At 37.6% G+C, this 16,393-nt stretch overlaps 1 protein-coding gene across 1 annotated transcript in view; it reads left to right on the top strand.

The window, feature by feature from the left end:
• Positions 1 to 1,227: 1,227 nt before the first annotated feature.
• Positions 1,228 to 16,393, top strand: part of LURAP1L (leucine rich adaptor protein 1 like) — a 357,847-nt gene continuing 342,681 nt past the window's right edge. The window contains exon 1 of the mRNA XM_044061081.1: positions 1,228 to 1,984. Coding sequence (XP_043917016.1) covers positions 1,757 to 1,984 — 228 coding nt within the window. The 5' untranslated portion in view covers positions 1,228 to 1,756. The remainder of the gene's footprint in view (positions 1,985 to 16,393) is intronic.

Below are 16,393 nucleotides of genomic sequence, written 5' to 3'. Positions count from 1 at the left end.
CAGCAACTATCTGAAATGCATTACTATGGGCACGATTTAAAATGTATTTACTAATTTTATCATAGTAAGACAATTACCCAGATCAATAATCTGGCTATAATTAGTGGGTAAAGAGGCAGTCTGTGAATGAAAATGATTGACCCCAGCTGTCAATTAATCTTTGTTATGTAGTCATTAATCTGGCTTGGTTAGTCCATGTATGTGTGTGTGTGTGTGTGTGTCTGTGTGTGTGCGTGTGTGTGTGTGTGTGTGTGTGTGTGTGTGTGTGTGTGTGTGTGTGTACAACAAGCTGAAATACACTTCTCTGACGATTGTTATTATGTTTTTGCTTGCTCGCATTCGTAAAGCAGCTGAAGCAGTCTGTTAATGGAAGTGACTGACCGCAGCTATTGTTTAATCACAGGTAAACAGTCATTTCTTTCTCATAATATATCTCCACCCCATTCCAGTTATCCCCACCCATTCAATTGCTTTCTGCAAGTGCTCTTTGAAGTCACCAGCTACTGCCACTGATTACTTGTGCACACAGTTCTCAACTCTCCCTCAAGACTGTTACTAAAATTTTAGAACTATGTTATAGAACAATGATAATTTAAACTCAAAACAGAATAAAGCGTGCAGTTAGTCACTTTTTACCAGGAAAATGAGCACTGTCCAGGAACAAGGAGGTCATAACATCCCCATATTTCTCCCTTATCAGACATATCATTTGTTTTATTCTGTCCAAATTTACATTTTTTTTTTATTTAAACCCATACCTCTCCACTGGCCAGATTTTCGCAGAATGTCCAGACGTTTGCCTCATAGTTTTGGTCTGTTCGTCATAAAATGGGTGGCTTTTTGGCAAATCACTGAGGACTGAAGTCATTATATAATGACACACATTTGAGTACCAATCTTCATATTATTCTGAAAATGCATGTTAATGCAAGCACTGCTATTCTAGAAACTGTGTAAGTGTATAAAAATCAATATTTATAATCTGTCCCTATACTTGGGACTTTGTCCCCCACACCATTATATTATTTTAGGCTCTGTTCAAATTTCTTGTGCCAAAAGGCTGATAGGTGTGATCTAAACCACTAACCTGATGAGGTTTGCAGTGACAAAAAGCTAAGGAGTAAGGAAATTCCCGTTTCATTTGATTTCAATTTTTTAAGCCTGTGGGATCTGAACATTACGGTAAAGGGGCTGGTCGTAGTCTGGTCCACCTGCCACTAAGGGTTTAAAGTTTCCGCCCACGAGGAATTACAATAACTTGGCTCGCGGACAGGCTTATTATTTGATTACATTTAATCATATGTTAGGATACTGCCATGGATGTTGTGTTTGTTACTTTGTCGCCCATCACAGAATAATTTTGTTGCTGTTAACCTTTTATGTGAAAAAGACTCGGTGACATTAAAGCATTTCAGATAATGCATGTTCATTCCTGCACTTTGTGAAACTATAGAGCGGCAGCTCCAACAAAGAAAACGCTATTTTAATTTGACAGCTACTGAATACAGACTGGCTACAGAGCGGCTGGGGATCAGATGTATGCATTTGACAGCCGGATTTCTGAATGGATGACAGCTGTTCTGCCTCCTACAAAGTAATGCGTATAAAATTCTGGAGACAAGGACCAACAAACCAAACTGACCAATGCATGTGGATTGTGTAAATTCTACAGAATAGGGGGAAACAGCATTCTTGCCGATTTCTATCCAGGATATTAACAGCTTTTTTTGCTCTTGGGAGGATAAGAATCCCCGAAATGGAGGATGGTGCCTTTCCAGAGCTGAAAGATATTGAACGGAAACTGGGACGTAAAGTACCAGAAAGCCTGATCCGATCCCTTAGAGAAGATCATCTGGGTCATCTGAGAGGGGGAATGAAGGAAGACAAAGGCAGTAGTATCCCAGGGTCTCCTAAGGGGCCAGCGCAACCTAACAACACTTTGGATAGACTGGAGACGAAAATCCACCTTTTGAGACAAGAGATGGTGAGTAACAATACCGATCACCTGCACACGATCAAGCAGCTGTGCAGGTCTCTTTTTTTCTGTCATTGTCTTGACCAGTAAGCGTCTCACCTGTTGCTGTGCGGGGTGATGGGCATGCAGAAAGGCGACCCCATCAGGGTAGATCAAGGTAAAAGTGTGTATACAGCTGGAAGCACAGACGTACGTGGGGAGGCCCGTATTACCTTTCTACGAGCCGTCTCTGCACTTTGGCCTCTTATCTGTTGTATTTATTGCACTCCAAACAGACTTGTTCCCAAGGCAAGACAACGTGAGTGCCCCTCCCCCTCTTAACGTAATCTATGGCCTGCGACTGACCTTTCAAGGCACCTATAACCTCCCTTAAAATAAAGCAGAAGACCCAAACTCCAATACTTTTTGATTGAATACGTCATACTGCATTTTGGTTTGTCTTTTTTTCCTTTACTGTGTCTGAGAGGTGTTCACTCCGCAAAATACCGTAATTTACTTAATTCGTTTTTGTAATGAAAATGACCAAGGATGCATGTGAAAAAAACAGAACTAAACTTGTTTTACAAGATAAATGCAGCGTATGGGTTTTCTTTCTACATGTGCTTTTGATGGAATATTTTAATTAGTAATTTAGAGGTTTTTAAAACTGTGTTGTCAAGTTAGATGATTTATTTCGCAAAATGCAACTTTTGTAAATAATTTTTGCTATAAATACTTTCACAGCTTTAAGTAGCAAATATTCATTTGGAAGACTTTAGATCAAATGTTTGCATTAGAGTTGGTCATATCAAAATTTCTGTACTTAGTTAACTCTTACAGCACTAAGCAATAGTCCCCCAATAAGCGATACATTGATTTGCGTTTCCCCACCGCAAAAGAACTGAGGGTACAGTCTTTCATGCCACCACTGTTCACGCAACAATCCCTACGTTACCTACTCCGAAGAACACTGTGGAGAAAGAACACAAGTTTCAAGTAGTAGCCTAAAGCTTTTATAATAAATGATTTTTATGTCATCAAAGTACATAATCTTTTGTGTAGTGTCATTAGTATTTATTGTATGAGTCAAGATAGTCAGTTGTTCTAGAACAAACTGCAGCTACAATCTCGATGAAAAAGTCCACATGATATGGCATATCTTACTAATCATTTTTTCCCTTGTGCATTCTGTAGAACAAAAAATACCTGTCAAGGATATTACCTTCAGATTTTTTTAGCAAGGATACAGTTTGTTACTGCAAAACTTGCAAACACAAGTGCATAATCAACAATGTAATCAATGAAGCTCAAAACTGCAACAGTAGTACAGTTTCTAAAACAGATATGCTCTCCTACAGGATGTTGAAGACTGCACTATATGGAGTTAAGTTTGAACAAAAGACACACTGTGAAAAATTGACTGATAAATGCATCAATATTCCTCCCCAAGCCTGAGCGAAACAATTCTCTGTACATTAAAGTGGATTAAAAAAAAAGTAAAGGGGGGGGGGGGGGCTCAAACAGAGTGACAGTGCAGTACAAAATGGAATTATGTATAGGTTTGGAGATTAGTATTAGGCTAAATGCCCTTTGAAGCCTAGACCAATTAACTCATGTGAGAATCAAACTCTGCACCTTATGTTTAAGATGGCAAATATCGTAACCATTATGCCAAGCTACTCTTTTTCAAGCATGCTGCTCCAAATGGTTCTGAAGACAGACTTTTTACTCATCTCCAGGACACACTGCTTGCTATCATTGTGCTGTACTGCAGTTGCTTGAGAACTGCATATAGGACATTTGGACGCATTCATCTGGACATAGGCTGCTTTTCTTCACTGCTTGGGAAAATTGTGGGGTTCAGCTTTGGAGCATCAAGCATTCCATATGGATCATTAATGAGAATAAATGAAACATACAGGGTTCACTGGAAAGGTGCCAAAACCATCCAGAGTGATGCAGCGGCATTACTATGATTAGCAATCTATTACAATAGGTTAATGTAGTCTGAAAATGTAGGTTAACTGCATATTTAAAATGTGTGCTGGGGAAAGGGCTGCACTGTAAGTGTTGGTTATGCATATAAGACATTTCTATTTTTTTCTTATTCCTTGTATAATGCGTACTGAAACAGTGATTACCACATAAGCAGTGATTGCTAGGAGAGTGGTGAAATGCCCATTTAGTAATTACCACATAACAGGTGTAATGGGAGCGTTGCACTATAATGTCATATGAAGTTAATAAAATGCCAGTTTTCACTGCCTACCTTGGGACTGACAGTGTCCCCAGTGTGCAGTGCTGAATCCAGAAGATTGAGAGCTTGCCATGTTTGTTCCTATATGTAGACTGATCATACATTGGTCATAGTGGCCAGTACATGTTTAAAATAAGTAGCCTGTCCATAAGAGCACTCATGATTTGTGGTAGAGAAGGAGCGTCCTGGCAGAAAGGAAGTTAAAGAAAACTATCTGCATTATAAGCAGGAGCAGAAGTCTCATTGAAAAAGGTGAGAAGATCACCCAAGGATATCATTTGCTGTGCTCTATGCACAGTGGCCAGCTTATTTACATTACTAAGTAAATACTTATTTACATTACTAGTAAGTAGTTATTTACATTACTAATAAATACTTATTTACATTACTAGTAAGTAGTTATTTACATTACTAATAAATACTTATTTACATTACTAGTAAATACTTATTTGCATTACTAATAAGTACGTATGTACATTACTAATAAATACTTATTTACATTACTAGTAAATACTTACATTACTAATACATACTTATTTACATTACTAGTAAATACTTATTTACATTACTAATAAATACTTATTTACATTACTAGTAAATACTTATTTACATTACTAGTAAACACTTATTTACATTGCTAATAAATACTTATTTACATTACTAGTAAATGCTTATTTACATTACTAATAAATACTTATTTACATTACTAGTAAATATTTATTTACATTACTAGTAAACACTTATTTATATTGCTAATAAATACTTATTTTCATTACTAGTAAATACTTATTTACATTACTAATAAATACTTATTTACATTACTAGTAAATACTATGACCAACTGCTGTTCTTTCATGCAATGCAAGAAAATGAATTTCTAGCTGCAATATCTTAAAGAGCATATATATCTGTGACAATCCATACTGGTTACCTCTGGTCAGGCAGTTATGCTAGAGGTTATCAGGACAGTAGTTGCACTTGCTTAGGGAGGGTTTGTGCAGTGTATTTGGTCCATTAAAGAATGGCATTTAAATGGCATTTCAGTATAAAACCCGTATAGCCAAATGCCATAATATTTAGTTTTCCTTTGATTTTTTGGGCATGAATATGAAACTTGGCACTGCACAATGATCTTATGTACAACAATCTTGAGATAGCTTGCACTGTGTTGTGCCATACCCTAGACTTTGTATGAGACCCATGCCCACTACTGATACCTTACAATGACGGAATGTTTCTCAAGCACTGTGACTGAACTGCAAACTGTGTCTTATATTGCTTTATATGTTAGTAAAGAGTGGATAAGAATCCTACCTGCACCCTTGGGTCTGGCAAGCGAGCTTTATAATGCAAGGCAAACTGAAAATGGCTGAGAGGAGATCATAGTGGCCTGTAGCCACTCTTAGGGAAGAGTGTGTGCTTTGTAGTTCAGCTCAGGTAGCTGCCCTGCATTTCACTGGTACAAAGGTGTGCATACTTGGCGTTGTTTGCTCTGCGTCATTGCATGCAGAGACTGTTGGTGGAGAAAGACCAATAGGATGAAAACTCTCCAGAGATACTGCCAAAAATGAAGACATTTAGCAAGCCATGTAGTTGTGCCCGTAAACAAGGTGAGTAACAGTCAGGATGTTGTACAAATACATATGCTTTACAGGCAAATTAGATAACCATAGGTCCTGTCCATCACACCTTATACTGCTTCAGGGTCCGTTTTTCCCATTTTGATTTCCAAGCCATTTTAAATGTATCTAAGCTGCATATCATCTGCTAAGATGGTGGTGCCCTGTATGGCAGCCGCCCCTCTGCCTCCAGAGGTGTGTTTTGTGTATTTGTGTTAAGTTTATTTATGTTAATGTTATTTATGTTAAATCTGTGTGAATTGTCAATATGTGGTCCGTTGGTGGTTCCTTCTCAACCTGGTCGAGTGTGTGGTGGACTGCAGTGATGATATTTATGTTTCATTTTCTTGAGGAATTTTGGACTGATTAGTGGAAGTCTTGGCCTACAGTGACCTCTGTGGTGAATTTAAATGGAAAGCAGAGGGCTGTGTTCATTTGTAAGAACTGTTGGATCGGAGGAATCAGATTGGCTTTGGGAGGCTGCTGGTGGTGTCAGAGATGGAACCAGTGACAGTATGGATGGTGAGGACAATGGGGTAGATTGTTGGGACTGTTTGTGGCTGTTTGGGCCTTTGAGTAGCGGCGGTTTCTCTGTATGCAGGTTGTGATGACCTCACTTTGCATGATAGTTGTGATTGAATTTTTTTGGTCTGTGGTGTTGGTGGAACTGGACCAGACTTGAGATGTTGCTGGAGTTGGAGACGAAGATGGTAGTGGTGTGGTTGGAGACTGGCTGCAGTGTGATTGGAGGGGATACTGTAGTCCATGGAATCATGCATGTTTGAGGAGGCTTGAGCGTGCTTTGGTTGGCTCAGTCACTGCTGTTGTTAACTGTTGTTATATATGTGCATTTGTTTCTATATTTCCTTTGTACATAGAGCTTGGAGGATTTCAGCTGAGCATTTTTATGTATGGTCTGAATGACAATAAAGTTTTTGACTTTGACTTTTTGATATCTTGCTTTTATACTGTTAAGCATCTAAAAATATTTGGTACTCAAGTTACATGGCTGTCAGGTATATGCCTTGTGTTTTTTGATATGGAGATTTCAAAAGATAGCAGTCAAGCAGTTGTGTGAGAAAAGAAAGTCATCCATTACTTATTCCTCAAATCAGTTTTAGAAACCTATGTATCTGATTATGTGCTGAATGAAACAGGATAATCAAGCAGATCAACCTGTCTGCAAATGATATGGAGCTGTGTTGATGAGTCATCAGCAAAGAATGTGAACAGCAGTCCCGTAAGTGGAAACATGAGTCGTAGGTTTGTTATCTCAGGTTTAGTACTGAAACATGTAAATCTGTACATACTACCACAAAAAAGTCTGGATCAAAATGCTTTCATTTGTGGGTATCGCAGTAGTATCACAGCAGCTAAGACTTTAGATAGTACTGAAAACTTTGAGATAAGAAACAACCACAGCTGAGAATATAATATATTTAAAAAGGTAATGAAGCACAGATGGGAACAGTTCTCCAGGTGGGGTGTTGATGCTCGATGTTAAAGATGTATGCATTTGTACTGTACACATTTTGACTTGGAGAGCAAAAATGAATGACTACAGATTCATCAAGGATGAACCATCAGAATATTCTAGAAATGCAGTGAGGATCTTCCCTTTTACCTCACTTTAATTGTGCCCTTCTTAATTTTACTTTATGACAGATTTGCAGCATATAACTCATGCCACTCATATTCAGGCACAAATCAATTAGCAGTGACAAGTGACATCTTAATTAATGTTTTCTTGTTTGTGACAGATCACAAGGAAAATCTTAACAGCTAATAGTTGTTCCTTAAATAGATACATCAGTATGAAAAAAAAATGATTGGCTGAAATGTCCAAAAGTAGATTATCTAGTGTATATAATATAATTCATTGACTATTTTTCTTTGCTCTTTGTTTCTGTACTGTTTTCATATCTGTTAGTTCATGTTAGTTTTTTCTTTGTGGAGCTTTTCTCCCTTGGTTTCTGTTGAGTAGCTCAAGCAAAGAAATAAATATTACAAAGTTTATATAAGCAAACTTAATCTAGAATATAGAAACATATATCAGGCATGCTAAAATATTTATTAAGCTCACATTGTAAACATGAAATGCTTTCCATGGTCTACAGCAGGAAGAAATGGGTGTTGCAGACACAGGAACTGAGCAAAGGTCATACCTGCTGTTATACAAAGGCTGCATTGATGTAGTAGGTACTTGTATTGTAGGTGATAGTACATAATATGAACATTTCATGAAGAAGTGATGGAAACATATGGTATGCTTTTGTTGGTGAAAAACATCGTAAATGTTAGGGAAATGAAATGAACTAAGGCTGGTATGCAATACGTTCTATGCTACAGAAGGTACTGTGTGTTGACAGTATTTTATTTATTCATTTAATTAGTAAACTAGATGGTCTAATGTATATTTATTTATGTTCCGAAACAAAGTTGGTGACAAAAAACTATAAGTTATACAAAACACAGCACAACACTTGATATTACAGTAGATAAGTGCAAATAAATATACTATTATCTACAAAATACTTAAAATAATATTTAATATTCACAGCAGAGAAAACATGTTGGCTAAGTGAGAAGGACAATGTTGGAAAGAAAGAAAAAGACAGTCCATGAGTATCTGAGGGCTGTAGAACCTTAATGAGTTTCGGGAGAAGTTGGACCAGGAGACTGCTTATAATCAGAAGAGAACTTTCTAACCATTATTAGCTTATTTTTGAACAGGGCTTGAAAAGGCACAATGGGATAATGGGATTCATAGGGCATTAGAAAGGGAGAAAGATAAAGGCTGTCTCTCTAAAAGGGTCCCCAGAAGTAAGGTAATGTGTAATGCCTTTAGAAGGAGAGGTGAGACACACTTAGGAGCAGCTGCAAGTGAATGAAATTCAAGTAGAGATTATATCCTAAACAAAATGTCAGACTTCGGCAGGCAGCCAAAAGTGAGGTGCTTATTGGCCTAAAACAAAGCTCTTCATAGCTGAAGGTGCAGTTAGAAGTAATATTTTGACAGAAACATTAAACAAGGTAAAGTGATAAACATTTTAAAGGAGCAAATTGGCTCCATTGGTCTGCTGCTAGACCAGTAGATGAAATGTAAGAATGGCAACAGGTATTAAAGCAATTTCCAGCCAGTCCTTCAGGAATACATTTCTGTTTCATATGTTGTGCTACTCACAGATTGAGATAGACACGTGATGCTATTCCTGATGTAGGATTGTGAGGTCAGGGGTGTATCAAGACTAACTTCTCCAGGTTGTTGTGTTTGCCATACATTTTACGTTTTGTGTCTCTCTCCTGTTGTAGAAGCACAGGAGAAAACACTTTGAGATATTGTGGTAAGACGCTTTTTGTGCCTCGCTATGTAATCTATGATTTATTTGTATTAATTAGGACTACATTCATTTGTGGTTGTAAGAATAACAGGATGCAAGCAATGTGTCATTCCTGAAGTGCACTATATATGTAAGCATACAAATTTACCATACATAGTTTTATATAAAGATGGCTTCAGTGAATTCCTTTTATCTGTTTCTTTCTGGGATTAGAGGCATCTTAACACTGATGAGTGACTACTAACAATGGCACTGTCACTCTGTAGCTTGGCGATGAATTGTTCGTCAAGAACTTTGCTTCCTTAGGACGTTAGCGTTAAGAGGTTATTTATTTATTTATTTATTTATTTATGTACGTTTGTTGACCTGATCCAGTTGAGCTAAGCCCATTTTTCTGGGGTGTACTAGAGAGAAAAATACCACAGCGCAACTCATAATAAACAAAGTAAATAATACATAAGCAACAGTTACACAGAAATTTGAATATCATGCTTCCAGCCTGAGACAAGGGGCAGTGTCTTCCTTTCCTGTTCTGTTGTTAATACTGTACTAGGCTCATTGTTTTTACTGCATTGGAATTTTTATCAACAGACAAAAACCTCAAGTTGAAGCCAAACAATAGAGAAAAATATCTTAGAACAAATAAAAATACAGTTTTCACACAACTGGTCAAACAGGACATCAAGTCTCACTACCCACTAACTGCTCTTGAATATGAGAGCTTGCTTGGCCTAGTAAAGCACTCATAAGCATTCCTGTGCTCATCTTAACTGTGATGATGTGAGGTATTACCACCTGTGCCAGGGGGAGTATGGCAGTGCATGTGTAACATATGCCTGCATAGCTAGCTGGACCTTTGTAAATAATTATGTGTCATTTGAATATCAAACTGATTTGTACAAATGCTTGTGTTAAAAATGTATTTGTAAAGTTGCTTGTGTTAAAAATGTATCAACAGTGAGTCCCGCTGGACAGAAAAGAAATATACATTTATCTCAGACTGTATTGTTGTAACTGATGAAATGTATATATTTTAACAGAGAATACTGGAAGGGGAGGGTTAAACTCAGCCCTTCTGTCCTTAAGAAAAATAGCCTGAAGTTAAATGACTTGGTTTAGGCCATAAATATTTTCTCTCACAGGTCTGAATGCAGTCAGAGATGTAATGTTTGTGAAAAACCTGGGCTGGTATCCTGATCTATTGTCCTTAGTGGTGAACTAATTGCTACCCTGGGGTGCTAGAGAATGGTTTGTTAGTTGCTGCAAGAAGGATGGAAGTGTTGGAATTGTTTTACAATTTCAAGATGCTGTAATAAACCTTAGCTAAAGTTCTGTGTGTGTATTGTGACACATCAGTGCCAGATCCTGGCTCAGAATGTAGTCAGAGGGTAATGTGGGAACCACAGAGTCAGGTGACCAGATGTGATGTCATTCTGTAGCCAGCACTGAAATTGTATTTGAATACTAGTGAGAGATATGAGGAGTGCACTCTGTTTTTGGACCTGACAAGACACTCATCCACTTTCATCTTGCCTTGCCTTAGTAAGTAACTAGGGAACAGTAATTCTTCATTTAGTTAAAAATATAGTGAGATTAGTTAAATGTTATTTTTCTGTATTTATCTAAGTCATTCCATCTGTGTTGTTTTTTATATTTCCTGTGATATGAAACTCTGATTTTTATTATAAATAGATATCTAGTATTTTCATGTTTTATTTTTTATTATCTATTATTAAATATCTGTAAACATTTCATTGTGGCTGGTATTTTAGAAAATATTTAACCTCTATGAGTACTTGCATTTATTTAGTGGCACTTTGGGTCCACGTTCATGAAAATCCTACTGCTTGGTTAAACACTACCATTTATATAAGTATTAATTTTACTAAGTGTAATTGGGTACCCTGGTAAGAGCCTTAAAGTATCTGGATTTAGGTATTCTGGTGGCAACAAATCTACCTTATAGTCTGGGTGGAGGTGGCAGAGTGGGTAAGCTGTGCCAGCCTTTCCCAGGTCTGTGTGTGTGTGTGTGTGTGTGTGTGTGTGTGTGTGTGTGTGTGTGTGTGTGTGTGTGTGTGTGTGTGTGAAAATCAAATCTCAAAGAGAGCGTGTGTGACAGCTACTTTGAACAGGGACACTGATTTCACAGAGAGGGTGGTGGAGGACTTGGGCCTGGAGAGAAAGCCCAGTCTCAGGACCAGAGTGTGCATTCCCGTGTGCTCTTAAGGAATATTGTGCTTGGCGCAGAGAGCTACATCTACATCTGTGTGTGTCTATTTTTCTCAGAGTGAATGTTCCCCACCGGTGTCAGTGGTGAAGATTGAGGCTCCTTGATCACTGGCCCAGAGGAGGGACATCACCACCAAATTCCACATTATTTCTTATGAGGTGTTCTTACTATCCCATTCCATATCCTGTAAGCCATTACCACAGTCCGTGTACTATTTGCTCATCTGGTAACCTTCATTTACCTCTTTTTTCCACACTTTCAGCATCTGTACTCTTGCCATAATTAGAGACATTTGTAATTCCTACATCCAACTCCTCACAACCTCTTGATATCTTCTCACATGCGTTTTGACCTTTACTCACACTGATGGGCTTTCTGTGCCTGTTTTTCCATAATGTCTGCTTAGTAGCAAATTAATTGACCCATGGTTCTTCTGCCTGACATTAAGCATATCACAGAAGCTGTAACTTCACTTTATTTATAGCTGCTACTTGTTTCTCTAGTTTTCCTGTTCTGCTGTCACCGCACAAGTCATGTATTTGCATTTTGCTTGCATTTACTAACTAGATCAGCAAGTTTACTGTTCGTGCATATACAGGTAGCACTGTGTTTCCAGCTTTTGCTTACTTTCTGTTGACACAGGTAGGTGCCTTTTTCATTGTCACAAAACTTCTTGCACATAGTTTTATACAAACATTCACGGACACACACATATATGTGCATATATATATATATATATATATATATATATATATATATATATATATATATATATATATATATATATACATATATATATATATACATGTATATATATATATATATATGTATATTTGTATATACACACATATATACACACGTGTGTATATGTGTATATATGTATGTGTGTGTGTGTGTGTATATATATATATATATATATATATATATATATATACACACACATATATATAAATATATACTTGTGGGGTTTATATTGTGTGTTTTTAGTTTTATGGCTAAAATAAGCTAAAAAAATAAAGAAAGAATTGATCAACACTGGAAAGTGCACTGATACTCTAGAGAGATGACAAACAGTCCAAAAAAAGAGGGATTACAAAAAAAAAGAAAAGCGGGGCAGACACAAGGTGTAATATGGGAAGGGAAGGACTTGGGTGAACCTCAAAATTACATCGGTATGGCTCCCCCTGACCATTTTGGTACAGAACAAACACTAAAATTACTTAAAGAGATAAGTGATACAGGGAAATTAGGACTGCATAGAAGGTCAAGATAAGAAAAATATTTTTCACTTTCTGATCATAGTGGTCATTTAATTATTGCTATTTGTAAACTCCCAAATGACTGTTGTTGTCTTTCTTTTTGTTTGAGCAAAACCCCATGCAGTGACTATTCAGTATCATCCTCCAAACAGGTTGTATGCCAGATGAATGGAAGACAGCAGTTGTGATCTCACTCGCATAAATGTGCAATGTCAGTGGAGCTGGATAATTATAGACACGTAATCCTAACCATCCTCGTAAGTAAGGCTATAGAAGGGATCATTATGACATAGACAACGTACAGCCTCTCAACTCACATGTCCTTAAGCCAATTTGAGTTCATGAAGGGCAGTTTCTGCCAGGTTAATCTAGCCAACTCATTTAACCAGGTTAGTGAAGCAATGGATAAGAGCAAGTCAGTGCATACCATATGGTTAGACCTTACAAAGGCGTTCAACACCATCCACTCTCGGGTATCATACATTCACTCTCCCAGCTAAATGTAAATCCCTGTGTAACTTGCTGGATAACAAACTGGCTCACAAATAGAATTTGGGAAATTAGGGTGGCCCTGTCTACCTCCTCCAAAACACCTTTTCCTAGTGGTGGATCCCAGAGTTCAGTCTTTAGGACCCTCCTCTTTAGCATGTACTTCTTAGAAGTCAAAGTAAATATTAAGGGTTTATGGCTAACAGAGTTTGCAGAAGAGTATAAACTTGGTGCCATCATAAATTCCTCAGAAGACATCAAGATCCTTTAAGGTGGCCTTTCTCAAACAAATAGCCAGTGCCAAAATGATGGACTAAAACTATATGCCATGGAATGTATAACAATATCCTTCCACAAGTGTGACTTCTCATGTAACTGTCAGATTGACAACACACTCCTGAAAATCTGGGAACGTATGTGGACAGTGAACTGTCCTTTGATCACCACATGTCCTTTATTGTAAAGAAGCTTATATCTAAAGGTATAGCATTTAGGTCCAATGATATAATCATTCCATGTACTTTGCTCTCATTAGACTGGTCATTGAATATAATGCCCATTTTGGGATGTACCTGTTCAAACACTTTCACATCTGAAATGACCACATTGCTTTCTCACTAAAAAAGTCAAGGGCCTAAATCATAAAAAATATGCAGACCATCTCAGACCCTTGTTCACCTTCTCAGTATCATACAGGCTATGAAGCGGCAACCTCTGTCTCATGTATAGAGCTTCAGTAGACCCTATCCTGTCAGACCTATTACACATTTGCAAGTGCAATGGGAGTGTGAACACCTACTCAAGAGATCTGAGTCTGTTTTGCAACGTAAGTAGAACGTTTTTGGGGGATGTATGTGTATCCTAGAGAATACCACATCTATAAAACAGACTTCCACTCCACATAAAGCAAAATAATTCTCTTACTCTATTCAAATGTAGTTTGGATGACTGGATGGGAAGCTGCAAATTCATCCTCAGTTTAGCACTCATATTACTCATGGATAGTGGCAACAAGTAAGTGTACCAAGGTATCCCAGTTCTAATCCCATCTATGGGTTACTCATACAAAAAATGTAAGGGCTATACAAACTACTGGGGAATCAATAGTCTAGTAAGTACCTATGAAACAAAAATGGTGGCTAAAGTACTTGCTTTGTAAATGATCTAAATGTCTTACATTTCCAAACATCTCTCACCCACCCACCCCCTCTCTGTCTTCACTGTAGCTATCACGTTTCCTGTCATTCTTTGCTTGTTCTTAACACCCATTTATGAATGACATGTCATACTCACAGATAACACCAGTCCCAGGCCACTTGGACTTATTTGGCCCAATAGGATGCTGCTCCCACAAGGGGTCCCAGTGTAGTCTATGACCCTGTTATTATGCCTTATGTGACCTGCAAGATTTGTCTGAGAGACACTACAGCAAAGTAAGAGGCATTTTCCTAGTTGTAGTCTTGCTTGTTTGCTTGTGCAGTAACTAATTAGAGTTTTGTTGGTAGAGCAGACTACATTTCCTATCATGCACTGCAGTAGTAACTAGTCTATTACCATGCAGTATCACACCACTGGTATGACTCACAGTGTTAGCTGCTGATGTTCCCATAGTAGTCAAGTTTCTGTTGCTGAGTGTTTAATACCGTTTTCATCCCAAAAGTGACATAGGAGTAACCATTTGGTATTGTGCATCATTCCATTTAGTGGCATAGAAGATAATAAGACCATGTTTAATTTGAAGATTATCAGTGGTATTGTGTTTTCCTTTGTTTCTCTTACTGATGTAAAATGTATGAGTAACTGCTAAAATATGTTGTTATGAAAATAACTGGAAAGTTCAGCCTTAACAAGTATGAAACAATGACTAGTAAGCACAAAATAAATAAATAATGAATAGATAATAGAGATGTAAGGTAACGTGATCACCTAGGCTTAAGACAGAATGTTACTGGTACAACAGGGTGGCAGAGAAACACTTGCTGCAGTTACATATATGGGCAACTTAATTCCAGTTAAGTTAAACTCAATTCAGTGAGAAGAGGCAGAAGAAGAAAGAAAAATGATTCCATTTGGCTAAAACATGAAAATACAATAATAGAAGAAGTTTGGCTCATAAAGGTATTTCAGGGATACATTAGTTTCTGTCACATACAAATGGGGTAGGGACAAGATGAAATTTAAAATAGTTTGACTGGACTAGAGAGGAATTTTGGGTGGTAGTGTATTGCAGAAAGCTAAACATATGTGTGGGTTTTGCTTGTTCTTTCTATATGCATGTGTATTTCCTTAAAGCATTCTGATTTCCATTTTACTGCCAAAACATGCTGCTTAGTGTCTATTCTAAATTCTTCTTCTGTGTAATCCTTACTGTTGCCCATGTGGCCTGGCCTATCACTGCTAATGCAAACATTAGTTTACTCACTCAGTTTAGCAAATAATTAAATAAATAAAAGTACACGTTCAGAAACAGTAGTAAGTGAGGTAGTGTGTGTGTGTGTGTGTGTGTGTGTGTGTGTGTGTGTGTGTGTGTGTGTGTGCTGGTGTTAAGGAAATGTCTGAGCTGTTGATGATGATTATTATAATCATTATTATTAATAATCATTCTGAAGTAGTTTAGAGTTTTATTTAGTTTTGTGGAAAGACAATAACTGTATCAAGATATTGGAATTAACCTGGTAAGGGACTTCACACTTCGTTGCAGGTTCAGGAAGTGATTGAAAGCCTATGAAGGAAGAAAGGTGCAATTTGAGTTTAGAACATGTTCATACTATTTTGGGGCTCTAGTCTGCCCACAACCATCTCCCTACTGATTAATTTCTGCTGTACTTCCTGACATCTGAGTTTACTCAGAATGAGGGGTGAGAGCTGGAGCACAGTGATGGGTCAGAACATTTTACTAGGTTTCATGTTTCAAATGGACCTACTTCAGAGCAGCACATTCTGCTTGTTGTTGTCTGCAGTCCTTCCAAAAGATACTGCTGTGGGTAAAGTACTTAACTTACCAAAGGAGGCCAACAGTCTGCCTACATTTTAATATTTTTTGACAAGCATAAGCTAATAAATAAATATATTACTTTGTTTTTAATATACAGTGGTAGCGTATATTCCTGATGCCTAATGTGAAATAATCTAACATCCAGGAAGATAGCAGTTGAAAAGGGGGTGGGTTGGTAGGTGAGGTGTCAGCTTGGGGGTCCCCAACAAAATGGCCTAAACTGGGCCCAACAACTGTTTAAGACAGCCC

This window comes from Protopterus annectens, chromosome 2.part0 (genome assembly GCF_019279795.1).
Source record: "Protopterus annectens isolate FY-2018-M chromosome 2.part0, PAN1.0, whole genome shotgun sequence".
In the NCBI taxonomy this organism is placed as follows: domain Eukaryota; kingdom Metazoa; phylum Chordata; order Ceratodontiformes; family Protopteridae; genus Protopterus; species Protopterus annectens.
The sequence above is the reverse complement of the archived record's forward strand: the minus strand, read 5'-3'. Positions and strand labels throughout refer to the sequence as shown.